Source organism: Mchenga conophoros, linkage group LG5 (assembly GCF_057382185.1).
Source record: "Mchenga conophoros isolate Kocher_MC1m ecotype Shallow Benthic linkage group LG5, M_conophoros_male_GT1.1, whole genome shotgun sequence".
NCBI lineage: Eukaryota > Metazoa > Chordata > Actinopteri > Cichliformes > Cichlidae > Mchenga > Mchenga conophoros.
Window position 1 is genome coordinate 15,698,912 of NC_140530.1, and position 21,384 is coordinate 15,720,295.

At 41.6% G+C, this 21,384-nt stretch overlaps 1 protein-coding gene across 1 annotated transcript in view; it reads right to left on the reverse strand.

Annotated features, from left to right (window-relative positions):
* LOC146574023 (arf-GAP with coiled-coil, ANK repeat and PH domain-containing protein 3-like) overlaps positions 1–21,384 on the reverse strand; it is a 56,752-nt gene that overhangs the window by 1,622 nt on the left and 33,746 nt on the right. Inside the window, exons 5-25 of the mRNA XM_085273576.1 lie at positions 20,228–20,286; positions 19,753–19,936; positions 19,542–19,586; positions 19,334–19,429; positions 19,118–19,192; positions 17,766–17,777; positions 12,692–12,804; positions 12,330–12,381; positions 12,022–12,122; positions 11,789–11,900; positions 11,438–11,670; positions 8,605–8,674; positions 8,329–8,423; positions 8,026–8,246; positions 7,841–7,934; positions 7,513–7,613; positions 7,175–7,398; positions 5,685–5,794; positions 4,477–4,587; positions 3,996–4,060; positions 930–979 (exon numbers count right to left, since the gene is read on the reverse strand). Of these exons, the coding sequence (XP_085129702.1) occupies positions 930–979; positions 3,996–4,060; positions 4,477–4,587; positions 5,685–5,794; positions 7,175–7,398; positions 7,513–7,613; positions 7,841–7,934; positions 8,026–8,246; positions 8,329–8,423; positions 8,605–8,674; positions 11,438–11,670; positions 11,789–11,900; positions 12,022–12,122; positions 12,330–12,381; positions 12,692–12,804; positions 17,766–17,777; positions 19,118–19,192; positions 19,334–19,429; positions 19,542–19,586; positions 19,753–19,936; positions 20,228–20,286 (2,223 nt within the window). The remainder of the gene's footprint in view (positions 1–929; positions 980–3,995; positions 4,061–4,476; positions 4,588–5,684; positions 5,795–7,174; positions 7,399–7,512; positions 7,614–7,840; positions 7,935–8,025; positions 8,247–8,328; positions 8,424–8,604; positions 8,675–11,437; positions 11,671–11,788; positions 11,901–12,021; positions 12,123–12,329; positions 12,382–12,691; positions 12,805–17,765; positions 17,778–19,117; positions 19,193–19,333; positions 19,430–19,541; positions 19,587–19,752; positions 19,937–20,227; positions 20,287–21,384) is intronic.

Consider the following 21,384-nt stretch of genomic DNA (forward strand, 5'->3'; position numbering starts at 1 on the left):
TTCTTGTCCCCTTTCCTCAACATTTTAAGCGCATGCTGAAAGCCACGTGGACATATGTTAAGTTTTCAGCTAATATTTAGGAATCAACTCATTGGTACAAAAATAATGTTTTATCTACAACAAATGCTGTTGACCATTTATCAGAAACACGGTGACTAAAAATAACATTTAAAACCAGTTGTTTGGCAAGTTGTTTGTTAAGACGAGCCTGGCACATCCCTGAAGTCAGAAGCATTTTTATACTTGAATGAATGGAAATTGTGAGGCACAAAGACTGGAGTAAAGTTCAGTGAAAAAGCAGCTGATAAACTTTGAACTATTGACCACATTTTTTAAAATAACAAAAGTCTGGCTTATTAGAAGCAAATTAAGAAACAATTGGTGACTCAAGCCTTTTGTACAGTACTGTATATAAGCAAGATTATAAGGAAGAAAGATCAGATCAATGTTTGCTTTGCATACCCACGAAAGAGAAAAGTGCCCGCAGCCTCATATTTTTGCGTTGCTCCCAAGCCTCATGGGGCGTACAAGTAAAAAACCTTATTTCCTCTTAAATGGGATTCCTGGATACTTAATAGCAAGTGTGGAATTTAAAGGGAAGTAGTGGTGAGCATCCTGTTCATTCATTTTTTTTTAACTTACCAACTCTCATTGAATTCAGTCAAAATTACAGTTTAACTGTATAAATACTGTATTGTAGCCATCTTGGCACATCCTCCTTAAGGCAATGTTCCTGTGCCTCATTTATAAGAAAGGGAAAAGACTGGCAGCATTATCACAGCAAATGTTTTCCAAGCTTATCCATAAAAATAGGAGGGGGGAGGGCCACAGAGCAAGAACCTCAAGTTAAAGCGCAACCACCAGAGCAGGAAAAATCATAGTATCACGCTAGTGTGCCACAGCAAGACAGCCCAGGATGCTTCACTCACTCTATCCCGAACATCCTTAGGTTTTACTCTCCTGCTGCTCGGGGTACGTCCTGTGGTAACAGAAGCAATGATATGTCAGTCAGTGGTTATTTCCTCAAGTGGACATGTGTCATTTGTCTTTAGTGTTAAATTAAAGGAATTAGAGAGGACATTTTATTCAGGGATGGTGTGACATATGCTTGTGAGAGCACATACATGTTTTACACACTGGAGACACTGAATTATTCAAGGCACGGTGTTGCTGCTGCGGGCAAGCAGATGAAGCACTGTTTTAATACCCATAAGACTCTGAATGCTTAAGTTATTCTTAAATAGTAGAGTCTGTGTACACCTCAGTGATATTTCACAACATGAGACTAATTGGTTTATTGCTTTGAATAAGCCAAGTGCTACCAAAAGTTTGGTGTGTCTTTGGTGATTCACAGAGTATTCTGTAAAATAGCACTCTCCCAGCATCTGGCTATATCTATGGATTACAACCACTGCCGTATTTATTATTATTCAATAATTAGAGCAGCTATCATCTGGAAAAAGAATGCTGGGAGAATGTTAGACAGAAAAGATGAGAGAGGGAACAGCAATGAGAATAAGAAGCAGGCAGCTGGGTTAACAGATCCATTTCAGTTTCTCAGTTTTATTGTATGTATTTTGTTTTTCCCCTTAGTGCTTCTAAAGACATGGAAGGGAGTATTCCAAAGATATCCAAATGCCAGTAAACAGAAGAACCCCCGCAAGTAATTCAGAACCGTGTCACAGTTCTACCCGACCGGCTGTTTTTCAAAGACAATGGAAAAACAAACATTAAACAGAATCTGTGACCGAATGCCGAGAGGCAGGAAGTTAGCATTAAGTTAAAATATGCAAGTGTACTATATACAGCATGTTTGCGCCTTTAACCACTCTTAAGCCAATACTACACACAAATGGACACAACATTTAATACTTCCGCGAGGGCGACAGCTCTTAACAGTTTGGTCACAGTAGCTTCACATCACCCCCCGAGACTGGTTCTACTTGCAGTACATTGAACTATTGTATCTATCAGGTAAGTCACATCTTCTGAACATGTGAGCACCAACAGTGTTTCTACCACTCTCACAACTCAGAAAGGATGGTAAGAGTATCCTGTATATACCCAAAACAATTCTTCTTTTTTTCCTTTTTTTAACATGATGTTATACAACAGTGTCAGACACTTTCCCTTAAAAAAAAAAAAAGTCTTTGGCAGAGGAAAATAAAAGCACAGTATAAAAAAATGAAAGAAATGAAAAGAAGAAAAGTCACCACAGATTCGTGTGTGGATGAAACAATGGCACAGAGGTGGAAAAAGGAAGAAACTTCTGACACCAGAGAGGTCATATCGGTACATGCTTTTTTTGACAGGACTGCACTGCACAAAGTGATCAAATTATAGAAAAAATATTCATCATGCTCAAGATGCAAAGGTCAAACTTCCCAAAAATCTAGCAAAGCATACAGAGGATATTCTTAGCATTGACGTAGATATGCTAGTCCTGTCACGACACGAGTTTTTAAAAGATTAAATATACTCCATAATTTCAACATAACACGAATACTTTCCTGTAATATTACCATTGCCAGGAAGCTGAAGAGCTTTTTAGTTTCATGTTCTATAAATGGAAGTGAATAACATGATGCAATTTTACATTTCTGCATGTTCTCACTGCTCTGAACTATTGGCAGTTATTGCTCAAATAATGAGTCACTGTCAATTCAGAATTTCCTCAGAGAAATCAGAAGTTCCATTGATGTGTTTGCATAACCTAATGAGAAGTGGCACGTTTTACTGCCAAGACAAAAGTACTCTGTAATCTAAGGCCATTTGAAAGTTTTCTGACTGCTGTTAATGTAAAATATATCTAAAGACCTCCATCATAAATTCTGAATAAGGATTTTAGATTGAAATGACAATCATTAACAGAAATGCTGATATAAAACTGCATTCAATAATGCATTGCACTGGTCCTCTGGAAAGATAAATAAAAAAGACATCATTAAAATAGACAATAAATCGACAACAACTTGACTAGACAAGAACAATGTAAAAGCTAAATGATAATTCTGTATATGGGAAAAGTGCAGAGTCTTTTTTTTCCTTTACATATTATTTAACTGTCTCTCAGTATTCTTTAACACATGCACTCTCCTGTTCACTCACTCACTCATGACGACACAAAGTATCTTACAAAGCAGGCGAGGGTCTCTTCCCCACAAGCCCTTCAACATTTTTGTCACAGTTTCACTTCTTCCTTCCCGACCCCCCTTTTTATACACAGTAAAACTATCCTGCCCACCTCTACTGCAGCTTGTCAGTTACTCTTTTTCTTTTAAGTTACTGGAACAAATACCATATTGTTTTACCTCATGCCACAGTACACAGTTTCTAAACTTCTAAATATGCATATTTACATCTCTGATGAAGGAGAGATGGGTACATTGGATGTCACACAGATGGTCTGGATAGATATAAAGTGTACAGGATTAATGCAGCGAGATTCTTCTGAGGTAAGAGCTGTTAGGCAACAAAAATAAAAACACCCACACCCTCATACAGGAGGTCACACCATGTAATGAAGTTAGAGCATAACCCTGTTAGCGAAACACCAAGAAAGCTGATGTCATTTTACTGGCTGTGTTGTGTAGCTAGGATTGGTAGTGCCAAGTAATGGTAAGCAGAAACATAGTGGCGAAGCAGGAAGATGGTGAAGGTGACTGGATAGTCAGTAGAGTTAGAAAGGTCCATCACGGGGATGCTCCCTATGACTCGAAGCATCCAATAGTCACTCTGTATTCAGACACCCAGCTTATCAGAAGTTGCCTGCAGGCTTAGATCTAGGGGAAGTAACAGACTTGTGATCAGGGTGTAGGGGCAGCTTTTACATGAATATGTTATTTTCTCAGTCAGGAGGAAGATTTATAAATAGAGCACAGGCTTTGCTCCACGGTACAGAAGTGACCACTAGCATTCGTCTATGTTGAGACAGATGAATTCCTGGATGCACTTCCTATACTGCTGCTCAGTGGGACTGCTTGTGGGGTATTGACCTGGTTGACCCAGCGGAGCCGCCTCTGCCGCTCGCATCTCTTCATTCATCCGAGCTAGACGCAACCTGGAGGACAGGAGTGGGAAGGAGCGAGGCAGGACAAAGGGAGATGATAGAAGGTGAGAAAATAATGTAAGGGTGAGAGGAGGGAGGAAGGTAAGAAAAGAACTGTTATGACTTTGCCACCAATGATGGATACACAAGCTTTCATAATAACATTATAAAGATTTAAACTATTTTTTAACTGTTTATCCGCAGTGCTTACAAGTGGAATAACAATCTGGTGCAAGTAATTCTTTTAGTCACATGGATTAAAGCATGGATCAATACCACAAAAGACAAACATATGGTCCACAGAGAGAAAAAATTCAGCTGACTGCATTTAAATTGTTAAAGTTTTGCCAGGTTAGTTGCTTGTTCAGCAAAACCATGAAGTAATACATGTTCTTCCAGATCAGCTACTATTACACAGAGTGTCTTACAGGGTGACGATGTCTGCATTGGCAGCCTGGACAGCGATGCTTAAAGGATCATGGCCCTGTTCATCCACCTCTGTTTGTGATGCTCCTCTTTTCAGGAACAGACACACCTGGCTGTACAAACAAAGATGGGAAGACAAAAAAAATTTCTTTACCCTACAGGGTCCCAGTTTTGCTCACTGGTTGACCACATGCTATAAGGCTAAAGTGTAGCAGCCTGGGTCCCAGTCTCACTTGTGGGCATTTGCTGCGCCCCATTCCCTCGTTTCCTGTCTGATTCTTATATAAGACATCACCAAAGGCTCTGAATGGTATCATAAAGTGGATATCCCCATTATGATCATGTCAAGCACATCATGTTAGGAATATCTCCACCTATTTGCTGTTCAAAACATCTGTTTATTAAGGGTAACCAATGACAAGAAGCTTGGCTTAAAAGAAGAGAAGCTATAACAGCTTGTTTCAGGCAGTACAATAAAGAAGGATTGTTTTTAATGCCACCCTAGCAGAGTCAAAAAATAAAATATGGTCCACAATAGCAATAGTGACATGGCAGATTTTGTGGAATGCACACATGATGACTTACTGATGTGGTATTCACTGATGCCTTTTAGTTTATCTCTGTGCTCCATACTTTAGTCTGAACGTATAGCTCCAGTTTAAGCAGTTTCAAATGTGAATACTTCAAATACTTTAAAGCAATGAGTTACTCGTGATGGCAAGTATCACGTGGGATTATACTGCATACCAGAGGAAGACTTTTGTGTGTGTTTTTTTTTTTTTTAACAGTGACACTTCCTGTAGTTTTTCCTGGTTAAAACAACATAGAGTGTCAAAGAATAATATGATTATCAAAACTGGTTAGGCAGTTTTGTTATAGGGAAAGATTACTTCATGCATTCCTTAACATTCAAAACAAAAGGTATTCACTGCTGTTGGTACATTAATATTAGGTGTACCAACAATGGTTTACACATTCGCCTGGCAAGAGAAAAGGTGGTTCAATTCTAGCTGGAGACATAAATCCCCTTTGGGACTACGTCTGGCGCAAAACTCAAACACAGGGAGCCACCTGCTGTGGTAACCACTTTGTGGGAAGGGAGCAGCTGAAAGTAGCTTTTACCTAATAATTTCCACATTTCATGACATTATACACAGGCTAGAACACAATGATTATCAGACACAGCTTATTACTTCCATGTCTCTCTTACCCAGTGTGCCCCAGGTCGGTTGCATGGTGCAGTGGGCCTCTGCCTCTCATGTCCCTCTGGTTCACATCGGCCCCATTCTGTAGCAAGAACTCACAAGCTATCAAGGAGCCCTAACAAAGAGACAGATGGAGAATTTCAAGTCTACAGTGTTCATAATGGCAGACGATGCATTTACGTGGAGAGTCTTTCTTGTTTTTAATCGTTTATGACTGCAGATGTTTTTTTAATGTAGACAGTCCAGATAAAAAAGATTTTCTTTATCCCAACAGAGAAATTATTGTGTTACAGCAGCAGGATAAAAAATTACAATAAAAGCACAATCTATAATAAATACACAACATAGTAAAAGTGCCACTGCTGCATAGTGAGGGTCTTATATTGTGAGATAGAAAGTTTGCACTATATACACACCCAACAGTGATAAAAAAAACAAAAAAACAACACAAATAAAAAAGTGAAATAAAAATGAGGTTAATTTAAAGAAGGTTTTTTTTTTTTTTTAAAGAGTGTAATGGAGCAGTATAAATTGCATTAATAAATAATATGGATATTTTAAACTCAAGAAACACCTTCAAGAAGGTATAATGCAGAAATATGTGTGCAGTATCTTGTGCCTGACAAACATGTTCACCTGTCAAGAAGAGTTATTGTACAGTTTCACTGAGAACGGTAGGAATGATTGCCTGAAAAGGCGCATATGAAGGGGTTGAATAAGTCTGAGGGAGAAGGAGCTGTGCTGCCTCTGTAGTGTGGAGGAGAGCTGATGACTCAAATGCCCTCCAGATTCTGGCCAATGATGTGAATTAACTCTCCACCCATGATGTTAATGGGCCTAATTACAATTTTTTTTCCCTCCGGAAGTCAAACACCATTTCTTTTGTCTTGCTAACATTGAGAAGGAGGAGGTGATTTCCAACTACTGCAGTGTCAGAAAGCTTCTGCATGTGGCATGTTTCACTGTTGTACTAGAAACCTGCGGTGAACAAAGTAAACAGGAATGGAGACAGGACTGTCCCCTGTGATGCCTGAGTATTACAAACCACCACACCAGCTGTGCAAACTGAAGCCACTCTGACAGACCAGTAGAAGTGGTGACACCCATTCTGAGCAGCTTCTCACTTAGAAGTGGTTGGATGGTATTAAAGATGTGGAGGGAAAAAAAACAAATCCCCCAAACCCCACAATTCTCTCATAATGCCAATAGTACCATCCATACTATCCAGGTGGGAGAGACATGCAGCAGCATGTAGATATCCACCCTCAACAGAAACTGGCTTAAAAGGGTGGAGAGCATGTGTCACCTGCAAGCAAAGTCGGCAAGAACCAGTTTCTCCAGCACCTTCATGACATTTGACATCAAGGGCACTGGTCTGAAGTCACTTAACAATTAAACAGATAAACTTAATTTAATAAATGAAATTATTCATTTACATCCACATCACTTTATCCAAACCAAAACACCCACACATGTTTATTACAGAGCGTCTCACCCCTATCACAGCCTGAATGAGTGGCGTTTTTCCCTCCTCTTCCTCGCAAGCGGCGTGTACGTCAGCACCGTGTGCCAAAGCCTCCGCCATGAGCGGCAAGTTGTGGAGTCGGGAGGATCGGTATAGGAGCGCGCCAGGGTGGAGTTCTCTTGGGTCTTCAGGGTCTGAGGATACTTCCTGTTCAATTTCCACCTCACCACTGGAGGACTCCTCTGACTCCTCTTCTGTGTGTGAATAATTTAACATGAGAATGAGCGACAATATAAGTACATGTAACACGATTTAATTTAAATTGTAGCTACTTACACTGGTGGCACAGAGCCCACAAGCACACGTACCTTCCTCTGTTACACTGTCCACCACTGAGCCAAAGGCCAGGACGTCTGTGCTCCCGTCAGTACTTCCTCCCAGGCCGCTGTCGCTACTGAGACCTGCAGGGCCAAGCATTGCCAAGCCACGGACACGTTAATCATTACTTGGCACAAACTGCATTACATAAAGACACGTTATCGGTTGGATTGCTCAGGAAATCACAAATATGTGGAAAACTGCTATAAGAACTTCAGTTTCTGAGTTATTTTGTTTCACTGTGGAGCCTTTACCTAAAATCTTCTCTAAAGTCTACAATAACAATGCACTGTATCAACACATTGTGCAGTGGACTTACTGCGAGGACCAGAGCCAGTGTCAAAATAGGAAAATAATGAGTCCAACTCATCTGGACAGAACAGCGAGTCCCGGCGAAACTTTGCTGCAGCTGCTGCAGGAGAATAAAAGATCAGAACAAGAGCTCAGTCTGGGCTTCACAGTGTGTTTGGTTTTATCACCACATCACAAGTCCCCACACTGACCTGCTGAGAGGTTTGCCGGCGAGGCGCTGCCAGGTTCATATCGGTGATATTTCCTACGAGCCTTGTTGGGTGCCCGAACAGAGCTGTTGTGTCGCTGGCATTTCTTCACTGTCCAAGGGCGGGACTTCCTTTCACCTTGCACGAGCGCTTCGCTGCCACTCATCTTCTTCAGGAAGCGTTTCTCCACGTATTTAGATTTGATCCAGGCCTCTTTCTCCTGTCTGGAGGTAAATGATCATAAGAAAGAAGGTAAAAGGTATCTTTAGAGTCTTGGAAAAATTACTCTGCTGGATAGAAACTGACCTTGAACTGGAGGGGCCTGGTTTTTTTGCTCCGAGTTCTTCACAGGATCCCTCATAAATCTGGTTGATCACAGTATTCCCCAATTCACACATCAGCTAAATATAAGATGAGAGAACAAACATGAGAGAGACAACACGGAAAGTGAACATTTTTTTAAAAGGGCTAATTAAAATTGCATTAGCAATGAACTAAAGGAATAAGACGTGTAACTCTGCTGGGAGGAAAAAGCATGGCAGAGGGAAGATGAGCTGTAGGCAAAGCGTTAAGAAGGCGCACCTTAAGTAATTCTGGCTCCCACGAGTCTAACGTCAGTGAACGCACTTTAGAGAAATGGACCCCTAAACTCCTGAAAGAAACAAGAAAAAGAGACTTTAAAAAGAGTTTTTATCCAACTGGAAGAACTTAGCACAATCTTACTTTTGCTACTTTTATTTAAACTGCTTGGGGCGGCAGATGTCTGAAGCTATGCTCATAAGACCCTGGAGTAAAAACAGTATTGTCTTATTACTTAAAATATACACAAACGCGACAAATCCAGTATGAAAAACCATAGATTTGTGCTTTTTTTCTTATTAGTATTACATATACATTTATTTAATTTTAATTCTAGTGCAGCCAGCCTTTTTATGGATACAGTTTTGACTGATAAGGCTACAGTGGGGCAAAAAAGTATTTAGTCAGCCACCGATTGTGCAAGTTCCCCCACTTAAAATGATGACAGAGGTCAGTAATTTGCACCAGAGGTACACTTCAACTGTGAGAGACAGAATGTGGAAAAAAAAATCCATGAATTCACATGGTAGGATTTGTAAAGAATTTATTCGTAAAGTAGGGTGGAAAATAAGTATTTGGTCACCTCAAACAAGGAAAATCTCTGGCTCTCACAGACCTGTAACGTCTTCTGTAAGAAGCTTTTCTGTCCCCCACTCGTTACCTGTATGAATGGCACCTGTTTGAACTCATCATCTGTATAAAAGACACCTGTCCACAGCCTCAAACAGTCAGACTCCAAACTCCGCCATGGCCAAGACCAAAGAGCTTTCGAAGGACACCAGGAAAAGTATTGTAGACCTGCACCAGACTGGGAAGAGTGAATCTACAATAGGCAAGCAGCTTGGTGTGAAAAATCAACTGTGGGAGCAATCATCAGAAAATGGAAGACATACAAGACCACTGATAATCTCCCTCGATCTGGGGCTCCACGCAAGATCTCATCCCGTGGGGTCAAAATGATCATGAGAACGGTGAGCAAAGATCCCAGAACCACACGGGGGGACCTGGTGAATGACCTGCAGAGAGCTGGGACCAAAGTAACAAAGGTCACCATCAGTAACACACTACAACGGCAGGGAATCAAATCCCGCAGTGCCAGACGTGTTCCGCTGCTGAAGCCAGTGCATGTCCAGGCCCGTCTGAAGTTTGCCAGAGAGCACATGGATGATACAGCAGAGGATTGGGAGAATGTCATGTGGTCAGATGAAACCAAAGTAGAACTTTTTGGTATAAACTCAACTCGTCGTGTTTGGAGGAAGAAGAATACTGAGTTGCATCCCAAGAACACCATACCTACTGTGAAGCATGGGGGTGGAAACATCATGCTATGGGGCTGTTTTTCTGCCAAGGGGACAGGACGACTGATCCGTGTTAAGGACAGAATGAATGGGGCCATGTATCGTGAGATTTTGAGCCAAAACCTCCTTCCATCAGTGAGAACTTTGAAGATGAAACGAGGCTGGGTCTTCCAACATGACAATGATCCAAAACACACCGCCCGGGCAACAAAGGAGTGGCTCCGTAAGAAGCATTTGAAAGTCCTGGAGTGGCCTAGCCAGTCTCCAGACCTCAACCCCATAGAAAATCTGTGGCGGGAGTTGAAAGTCCGTGTTGCTCGGCGACAGCCCCAAAACATCACTGCTCTCGAGAAGATCTGCATGGAGGAATGGGCCAAAATACCAGCTACTGTGTGTGCAAACCTGGTAAAGACCTATAGTAAACGTTTGACCTCTGTTATTGCCAACAAAGGTTATGTTACAAAGTATTGAGTTGTATTTTTGTTATTGACCAAATACTTATTTTCCACCCTGATTTACGAATAAATTCTTTACAAATCCTACCATGTGGATTCATGGATTTTTTTTTCACATTCTGTCTCTCACAGTTGAAGTGTACCTCTGGTGCAAATTACTGACCTCTGTCATCATTTTAGGTGGGGGAACTTGCACAATCGGTGGCTGACTAAATACTTTTTTGCCCCACTGTACATGATGGAAAGTTTGACATATCAAAAAAGAACTGATACACTTGTGTGGACGTGAATGTAACGGGATGCTTGAATGCAGAAGATTAAACAGGCATGTGTTAAAAACGAGCAGAAGCAGGGCAAATGTCAGTCACATGTGACGTGTTGTTCTCTTCTCTGGAAAGGAACACCTGTTTTTTTGTAAATAGCCTTACTAAACTAGGACAGTTTCATTTTAAGGTTGGGCAATCAAGAAAAACTCACCAGAGAAAACAAACTGACAAAGCAGGTTTAAAGTCCAGTTTGTTCACTGCAGGCATTCAGTTTGATTTGACCACGTATGCACGTGGTATGATTGTCACCCATGCTCAAAACCGTTCTCCAACGCTTCCTCAATAACAAGTTAAGTAATCAAATAAATATGTGAGCAGACGTGTGTCACCACTTCTACAATGTAGTCACAAACTAGAAAAAAGTTATGAATGTAATGCTCTGTATAAGGTTATTGAGGGCTGTGTGAGTGCAACCTAGCAGGGGAATGAGGATGGGGTCAATCATTTAGATTGTGTTAGTATACTTCTGAGCTCCTAATTTCTTTTTAGACCTTCATTATATGTTTGAATTTCTGTTTACTTATAGCCTTAGTCTCATCTATGTTCTTTGTCATGCTGTCTGTGTATTCAGTTTGTTTGCTTGCGTGAGCTCCCCTTTGTGGCTTCACCTGTTGGAAGTCAGCCAAAATAAATGGCTCACTTCTTGTTAATTTTGACTGCCTCCTACATCATGTATTTCAGTGTCTTTAAAAGATTTACAGTCCACAGGGTCTGTGTGATTGTTGCACAATAACTGCAGCCCTTAGTGTACAGTCACCTGTGGATCCCTGAGCACTCAATGCAGAGCAGCACTCCCAGGTTGATAGAAGCCCAGCAGGGAGCCGTTTGGCCACAGTCACTGCACAGCTCATTGCCTGGCAGGCTCTGCACCCGCTGGAGGAGGTTTTCTCCTCCTCCCCGAACTCCCTTATCAGCCCTCTCTCCTCTCTCTCTGGGTTCACTGGCAGAGTCAATGCTGCTGGTGGAGGGTGAGGCAGTCCGGTCCAATCGCTGTGAAGATGGAGTTACAAGTTAGCGATGGAGACTTGATCAAATCTAAGGAAAAATAAAGGCTTGCATTACAGGATTGTGTAAGTGTTATTGTATTGGGTTATGTGTTTGTTTTCACCTCGATGTAATAGTTGTCGGTGATGTCCTTGTAAGCAGAAGCGATGCTTGCCTGGACAGCCTGGATCCATGCCTGCCTCAGCTTCTCAGACTCAGCCTGCAGCATGCAGCTCCTAAAGGTTTATAGAAACTAGTTATAAACATCTTTATCTGTTTAATATTTTAGCTTAAGTCTGTTGCAATCTGAAAAAAAATAAAGTTGAGCTTATTCTGGAGTGAAATACACACACTTACTTAGTGGGTGAAACCACCTCAAAGCAGAACCGCCTCTCATTATCTTCACATGGTTTGACTGAGCACAACCTCAAATCCTCAACAACCACTGTCAAAGAATCCTGCCATTGAAAAAGGGGAGTGCCAGAAAAACAAAGCTTAGTGACAGGATCGACAGGAAAGACAAGACACTGGTTGACCTGCTATTATACAAATGGTGGCAAATAGAATTCAGAACTCTAAACTGTGTAGGTTAGCTAGAGTGGTGACAAAATCCTAGCATAAGGACCCCAAAACGGTAGATTTACATTTACAAAATTAGAGTGTACCTTGAGTTTCTTTTGGTAGACCAGCTGGCTGTTTTGTATAGAAAACCACCGCCTGGAGGGGGTTGAAGGTATGAAATCAGATTGTTAGAGTGACAGAGATAGGCTGACTCAAATGCTGAAGTCTACTTTCAGTACTGAACCAATGGAATGAAATCGATTAACTTAGTAGAGCTCAACAAAGCACACTCCTTCTTCAGTTATTCTACATAGAAATCTGAGAGCTCACAGGCAATAAAGTTAGAAAGATGAGCTTTTTACCCCCATCTTGTCACATTAGTGTATTTTCCATATGAACAGGTTATGGCTGATTTGTAAGCTAACCTCGATTCTATTTTGTTATATATCGTAACTTTCCATTTTACCTATTCCAGGTCTTGAATGCATTGCTGGCCCTCTTAAAGAGGTAGCCCTCCATAACCACACCATTGGGTGCATCCACATTGAATTCCAGCTTAGGGTCATCATAGGAAAAATCCTGTGAAGAGAACATATGAAGTAATTATTTGTGTGAAACAATGAGCGTAAAGTCCACAACAAATGTCTGCGTAACCTTATCGCGGGCTCATACAATAGCTGTGCCTCCTCAATAATCAGTGTCCTCTCTACAACACGATTAGTTTACATTTAAAGATTGTGTCAGGATTTCTCGACCATTCAGCTAAACCTTTTGTACCTATTTGTATATCTAAGATTAGCCAAGAAGGGTCTCTAAAGTCAGATGCCACCTGTTCAGCGAAGTGAAGAACAAAAGCACACAGATTGTGAAATGAGAGCCGAGGCTCAGGTTTGCTTATCTTAGGTGACACTTTGATCTGAGGGAGTACTAAACATATGGCAGACTAGTAGGCACACATACTTTCTACTCAGGGAAACCCTGTAATTTTCCACTTTCCTTTAGCTTTGTTAAAAGCATAAAAGCCTTTTCACTGATTCCTTGCCACAAAGTCACCTCCCATTCACTGAAACGAACGGATTCAGACATAAGATAAGTAGGTGAACTGCCATGTGACACGGAGGTACTATAATAACACAAAATTCTTCAGCAACAATTCTTCCAAAACATGCAGGCCCTAGAAAGCAAAAACATGATGTGATGTGGTACAACAGCTTGGTTCTCCACCGGCCAAACACCTGGAGGTGTTTCCAAGTGATTCAAGAGCCACTTATGCGCAACATTTGCTGGAGAGCAGCAGGCTAGTTGTAGGCTCTCCAACTGGGCGTTTTTGCACCAACTTTACAGAATAAAAGACAGAAGAACATTTGGAGGAACACCCGTGTTGGCATTTCCCTTAACTCCAGTTTTCCCTCATGCAGCTAATTGTTGCATTTTAAACTTTTAAACCTGTTGTCTGTTCACCAATGGAAAAAGGAACACAGCGTACAAGAGTCGAACAGAAGCTCTCATCAAAACTTCAGGTTAAATAAATAAATAAAAGCTCACCAGCGTGTAGCTCAGCATGCCAAGTATCTTCATCTTTATCACATTGACATCCAGCAGCATTACGATGTCGACAGGAAAATAAAAGCTTAAATTCATAAATAAATGATGATAAAGGAGACAAATGTGCTCCTCATGCGAGTCCAGACACACACTGTCAAAGAGGAACAGCGACAGGCTCGTGCCGCTCCTCCGGCCGCGTGGACCCGGCGCGGGCGCACATTAGCATACAGCTGTCACCGTGTCCTCGCGCCCCGCGGGGATGACCCCTGCAGCGCCTGCTGAAGATCAAACGTTTCATTTTCCTGCTGCATGTGAGGCCCTAAACGTAGCCATACCTCATCCCCGCCCCACCCGCGATTTAAGGCTGCCCTTTCAGCGTCTTCTGTGGGAGTTAGTTTTCCATCTGTCTGCAGCTCTAAAACTTTTTCCTGCTTAATCAAGCTGACATTATTGCTCCCCAAACACCAGCCCGGAGCACCCTCTTCCCACCTTAAATCAGCCGGGACCGCGCAAGAATGCAGCGACTAGCCCAAAGGCGCTGGAGGCTGCATAGCGCCACTGAGCCAAACTGCCCTATTAAGTCACTGTGAACCCCGCAGCTGAATTCTACTGATACGCTTCAATTATAAGTTACACTAATTGATACAATTTAGTAATGAAAAACTTAAACACACATAAGCTTCTGCTGCTGGGGGCTTCCCATGATGCACTTGGTCACTCTGTCTTTTAACTACAGCATTTAATCATTAGCAATTCTTAAACTCTGACTCTCCAGTAGTTTGCCTTTTGTGCTGCCTCCCTCTGTGCTCTTCTCTTTCCTCTCACACCCAACCAGTCCCTGCTCCTGTGGTTCCATCAGTGGTTTCTTTCTGCTAAAAGGGAGCTTTTCCTTCCCAAGGTCGCCAAGTACTTGCTCATGGGGAATGTGTGATTGTTCCTTCTAATATTTTAGGGTTTTTACCTTACAGTATAATCTGAATTGAATCACTGATAAGTTATTGCAGTGCAAGCTCAGTTTTATTATTACATTCACAGTAGTTTAGTGATTCTGCAGCAATTGCGGCACCCAGCATGACTTAGGAGGACACTGAGCCCATGGGCCTGTGCTGGTCAGACTTTGTATGTTACTCCACGTGTCTCTTTGAAGACTAAAAAGAGCTCATTCATCAGCTTTTGCATTTAGTTTTAAATCATAAAACAACAGGAAATGTGCTGAGGATAATGGGTAATGCAAGAATGTAGCGCACAAGTAGCCCAAAGACTCATCGAGCTGCATAATGGCACTGAGTCAAACAGTGGGCCCAAAACATAGCAGTGAGGCTGTATGAGACATGTTGAACCAGTTCCATATGTATATGTATATTACAAATACAAGTATTTGCATATAGTGAATTCCAGGTAAAGCCCTTTAATAAGGCACCCACTGAAGTGGAACGGCACCTGTCTAACAACAATTCCTACAAAGAAGTTTTTACTTTTTTTTTTAAAGGTGCCAAGCCTGAGCAGTCGCTATACAAACTGAAGATGTGCAATAACAATAACAACACAGCTCTTTTCCCCCCTAAAAGCACCTTTTGTTTGGAAGCACTGCAGCTGTCACAAGTCACAAGTGTTACGAGTCAAAAGGAAGCCCTTAATTCTAACACACAGAATAATGCGTAGCTTTATACAAATATTTATGCCCCCTCCTGTCTTACAACCTTCAATTAGCCAGGACTGTTCAAGAATGCAGTGCACAAGTAGCTTAAAGGAACAGGAGGCTGCATAACAAAAGAGACCCTGAACATGCAATTTTGGCAACATACCAGTAAGGCTGTGTAAGACATGTTGAAACATTTCCATACATTTGGAGGTAAACTGCATGTGATAATTTGCATATAGTGAATAACATTCCAGGCAATTGTCTTCATGTTAAGTAATAACACATCACACCACAGACACGCAACGCACACTGAGCTGAAACAACACCTGTGTAACGCAGCTCCTACAGAAAAGTACTGCTTTTACAGGTGCCCAGCCTGAGCAGTCACTAGATAAACGAAGTCTGAAGATATGTTTTTTTTAACTGCCTTTTCTGTCAGGAAGGTCGTGAGCCTGTTTGGGACCATCAACCACAGGGACACCTCGGCAGTTGTCACCAGTCAGCAGAAAATTATTACGAAAAAATACCTCATCCTAATACGCTGCAAGCAAACATGTGTTACAAATGGATATAGTTTGGGCAATTTATTGATAAAGGCGGTTAAGGAAATGTTTAGTAAACACCCTAGTTTTTTTCTGGTGTTTTTGCGTTTGCTTGATTTAAAAATGTTGTACAGTTAAAAGTGGTGACAATGAAGGAGGAGAGAGTTGAGGCCCTGGTTCCCTAGGGAGCCACAATGATGTTCTGCACACACACAAAAAAGAGCTGCTGTGAAAGAAAGGCACGAGGGAGCGTGTGATCTGTGCAGGAGGACGGGCTGAGATGGGGAGGGAGCCGCCGGGGCAATCAAAGGAAGCGCGAGGTAATGAAGAAGAACCCACTGTGTAAGTATGCAATGGCTAAAATGGTCTCTCACTCATCACCTGATTACTGTTTCTGCTTCATCCTAATGCCAACAATGCCCCTTTCACATAACCCCACACTAATATATTTATCTGTGCTCATCCCTTATTAACTTCTCTGCAAATAAAGCAGGCAGGCTTAACTACTTCCATGAATCGGTCTTATTTTTACCCTGAGTGCTGAAGTTACTGTTAATAAAGAATGCATTGCATCTATAATTCACAGCTTCTGCCGTCTCATAGCGCCCCTTCCCACACTACTACATTTGCATATGGAAGGAATATCAGAAACAACAGACGTCAGTGTTCAGTGGGGAAAAATAAATTGAAATGGCTCGTGGCAGTGTTTTCTCTTTAAATTCTTGATGCAGTGATGCTTTTTCTGTCTTCGTGTAACTACAGGTTTTTTTCTTGATAAAATCACTTCCTGAGAAAGACCAGACATCTGATTTGAAAGAGCTTTGAGTTTTTCCCTCTTTGAGAGAGACGGCCTCCGTCATCTGTCTCGCCCTGTTGTCTGGATCTTTCACTTTTTTTCTCTCTTCATCTTTTTCCATTGCTTGCCTTCACATTCAAGACCCGGCTGTGCATCTTAATGCCATCTGTTGACTTTGGCTGTAAGCTGGCAGTTGTAACTTTAGGTTTTCTGACCTGTCAGAATGAGGATTGGTTCTGCAAAGACACCAAAAAGGCAGAGCTGGCTCCAAAAAACAGTGCTGGCACTGTGTTGGTGATAGACAGATGTTTGATCATCAGATCATCACCACTTCGCTTTGATATTTTTACACACAGACTGTAATGATTTATTTAACAATTGAATATAATAATCTGTGTTGTTTTGGTGACTTATTTTAGAGTCTTACACTCTTATAAAAACTGTTTAAGAGGAAGTCTGTGCTAGAAATTTCAAGAAGGGCACATCGGTGTGACACGCGTCAGCGCCTTCAGACAAATACTGACGTTAACGTCTCTCCCACGCAAACACAGTCTCGCTTTATGCTTACAAAAAGGCACACTGATTTATGCATCAGTCGAGCTGGTGAAACAACTACTACCACTGCTACACATACACAATGACTGGTAGACAAAGATCTTCTGGGGCAGGAAAATTTACAGGTTTTCAGGAAAGTGAGATTACTTTCATTTTATTTTTAATTTCCAGACAATGTGCCCTTGAGAGCTAGAGTACAAACTTCAAGGATCAGCTGAAAACCTATACCAGTCGACACAAGAAACCTGACACCTAGAGCCAAACAGGCCCGGTAAAAATACGGGCTAACAATTGCAAAGCAGGTCTGTGTTTCTTGAACCGTCCATTACTGCAATGTTCCACACATTTTTTTCTTTTAAAACCCAAATCAAAAAAAAAATTAACATATATGTGGTTCATTTTAACCAGTAAGCCAAGGTTAAGGTACAGACGAGAGAAAAAAAACAAAAAACAAACTCACCTGCATCAGAGTCTGTGAGGAAGAGGCCAAGCAAGGACACAGCGAAGAGAGAGAGTGAGAGAGGGGGAAGAAATGCATTAGAGGAGGAACATGACTGCGTTAATTTCACCAGAACAAACTAAATAAGAATAAATATGTGCAACTGATGAGTGTCACAAGCGGGCGACATCAGAGAGCTCCTGAGAAATACACATAAAACAGCTGTTCTTGATCTACTACAGCATGTTACACGTGAAGCGTTATTTTTCTAAAACCATCAGAAATGAAGCCCAGTGGCACAATTCAATGCACGTTTTATGGATTAAAAAGGACGAGTTGCTGAAAGGTCATTAATCCATGCACAAAGCTGTTCGTCGAGTCTGGCAGGATGCCTTCCCTGGGCAACTAAATTGACTGGAGGGAAGGGCCTCTGGCAGAAAAACAGGCATGTTTTTGGCATTTCTTCTGGCAACAGATGGATGATTTTTTTTATGCATCTGTGCATGTGTGTGGCTACTGCGGGGGTGGGGATGGTTAAAGAGTTGCTTTTCTTCCAGCGGAGTGAGCCGTGCATGTTTAGGGGACTTGTTCTTACTGTAATCCTGAACGCAAAACGCAGAATGCCGTCTATCAGTGTCTCGCAAACCTTAGACAGTAAACAGGACAGTGGCATTTACTAAACAAACATAAATAGTTCAAGGCTTTGTTTTCCTCATGAAGGCATCTGTGGTCTCTGTAAGATCTGTTTCGCTTTGTTATTTTAATGCTGCCAGTTACATACCACTTTTCTTTTATTGAACTTCTACTGAATTAGGTGGTGACTGTCATGCTAAATGACAAAAAGAAATTCCTTTCAGCAACCTTTAAGGAAACATATCTAACATTCTGGTCAGCATAGACAATATCTGATGAGCACTTCAGATTTCACTATCAGTGCAAGTCCTCCTATGCTGCTACAGGAGAATCTGCACAGACCTGTGCAGTGGCTGCAAAAAGAGAAGCTGGAAATAGTCGTGAAAAGGCTAAGCTTTAGTATTTATGAAAATACAGATGATGTAGAGTCTCCACACATTCTGTTTATTTTGTATTCTGATCTATTAGCATCATTACGAATGATCTCTCTCCAGTAGTTTGTTTCTTGTCTCATCACCCTCAAGCGGTCTCGGTGGATGGCTGCTTGTCCCTGAGTCGGTGTATCTAACATCCCTGTGCTGGTGTTGCTCCTATTTCATCATAATGATGCTGGTCCAGGGAAAAGTAAGCATAAGAAGTGGACGGTAAGGTTGCCCTAGTTTTCCTTGGAAGAAAACGACACAGGGATGAACTGTTATGGCAATGTGGGCTCAAAGATAAGAGCTGTGATGGTGTCTCACTCTCTGCTGGATGAGGGCGTGTTTGTGCTCCAGCTCCCTCTTCTCCACAGCCGAGTCAATGACCAGCTGATCTAGCTGCATAGAAGACAAGATCACATATGCAGCAGGAGCAGTGAGTGAAAAATAAAATATGTTTGTAAAATTAAAGGACAATGAAACTAGAAATCACATGGTATGGTTTCGTTATTATGTTTTAGGTTTGCTTGTTTTGTTTACCTGTGCAGCCAGTTTTTTCATATAGGGGTCAATCTCATCCAAGATGTTAAAGCCTTGTTGGAACAAAGTATACTGGGCTCGCATGAATGACAGCATCTGTAGCAGACAAAGGAAGTCAAATGACAAAGTTAAAACACACTGCACAGGTATACATATATGTTGTATATGTATAATTATGTGACGATACAGATGGGTCCGAGTCACTCACTGCATCCAGGATTTCAAACTTCTTCTTGGCTTGAAGCACATTAATCTGCCAGAAACGAAGAGAAAAAGAAAATTCTACATTTTAGACGTACAGGAGAGATCTGAGAGCAGATCAAGAGTCTGTGCATGGGTTCAACAGAAGTTGACTCACAGTGCCACCTATTGGAAAACACTAGTAATAACAAGTAGAGTCTATGTTCTGTGTGCCTCACCTGTAGCACATAGTCCAGGGCCAGGTGCCGAAAAGCTTTGCGGCTGAGGATGAGAGCCTGCGTCGCCTCCTCCGCCTCATGCACCTTGTTCCTGGGTGCCTGCGCGTTCTTCACCTGCGCCAGCTCCATGTCCTCACGCACTCGATCAAACTGCTTCTTGGTATCCTTGAACTTCCGTATATCCCTGGTACAAGCACCATGAAGCACAAAGGTAAGAATTCACAGATTTTTGGCCAAATCAGAAACGGTGAGATCGAAATTCTTAATTTCTGTTATTATTGGGAGATTTCTGCATGAGAGTACAAAAATGCACACTTAACACAACAATTAAGGGACTAGATAGAAATCTTAAAACATGAAGTTACTTATAAAAACAGACATCTAGTCTTCATATAGCTAGTGGTTTAACATCTTGTTCACTTGTCCTCACCTCTCTTAAGTGCTTAAATCTACTCAAATGTGATGTGATACTCACTCTTTAATGAAGGTGTGAAGCTGCTGTTTGATGGACCTCTGAGCCTGGTCAAACAAAATCTGCGAGCAGATGGAAGGAAGAGATATCATGTGAGATACAGTGCACAGCAGTTAAAGAGCAAGCAATGAATACAGCTGAAAATCTGTAGTTCTCCGATCTGGGCACAAGATGGCATTATGATCCCTTTCATGTGACTACTTTAACGACTTCAGCCACAAGCAGAGAGGAGCTGAAGGAAATGAGAAAAGCGAGCACACACGTGAACACACTCAGCTACCGCCTCAGTAGATTTTTAGCAACAATAAATAGCCACAATTAAATGACTACATTATTTTAGTCAGCAGATAATGTATAAAAGTATTACGTTTGTTCTAAGAATGACGAGATATTTTGAGAATATTTACCTTAAACTCAGCTCAACTAACTAAACTGAAATCTAAACTGAAATTAATCTATTATCCTCTAGTTCCCCTCTGTGACTAATAAACAATTTAAAATAAATCATTAAGAAATTGTGAGGAAATAACCCATAATCCCAATAAAATGAAGTATAATCCTTTCACACCATGGATTCATGCTTAAGAAAGCTACTTTCACCTGCTCCCTTATTAACAAGAGGTCATCACTGCGGGGGCGCATGTTTGATTTGGCCGGATGTACGCCGAATGCCCTTTCTGAAGCAATCCCAAAGGGGATTTGTGTCTCCTGCCCTTGACAGAACCAGGGATTGTTTGGAGGTACTACCATGCATTCATCATTAAAATGCTGAAAATGGAAAACTACCTGAGAAAATTTTTAATAAATGATGTGTCATCAGACTGCACTGGCACAACGCTGAACTGTGTTGAGCAAAATAGTGACAGTCTCCAAAACGGGGTGTAAGAAATGAAACCCAAAACAATTTCTGTACATCTGATAGAAACTAATCCAAATGTTCCACTCAGGCCTGCACTTGATTATAATGCCTTGGGCTCGACCCAGCCCAACCTACATGATGTCAGCACTCAATTTCCTCATGCAATTCTCTTGAAATTCAGAGATCCTCCGTGTCTCCGTGCCCCATCAGCCATCCCTCTTGTACCTGGGATGGAAAGCCAAAGCTCTTTTTTGCTTGTGGCCAAATAAGAACAGTGATCATCAACAGAAATATATCACAG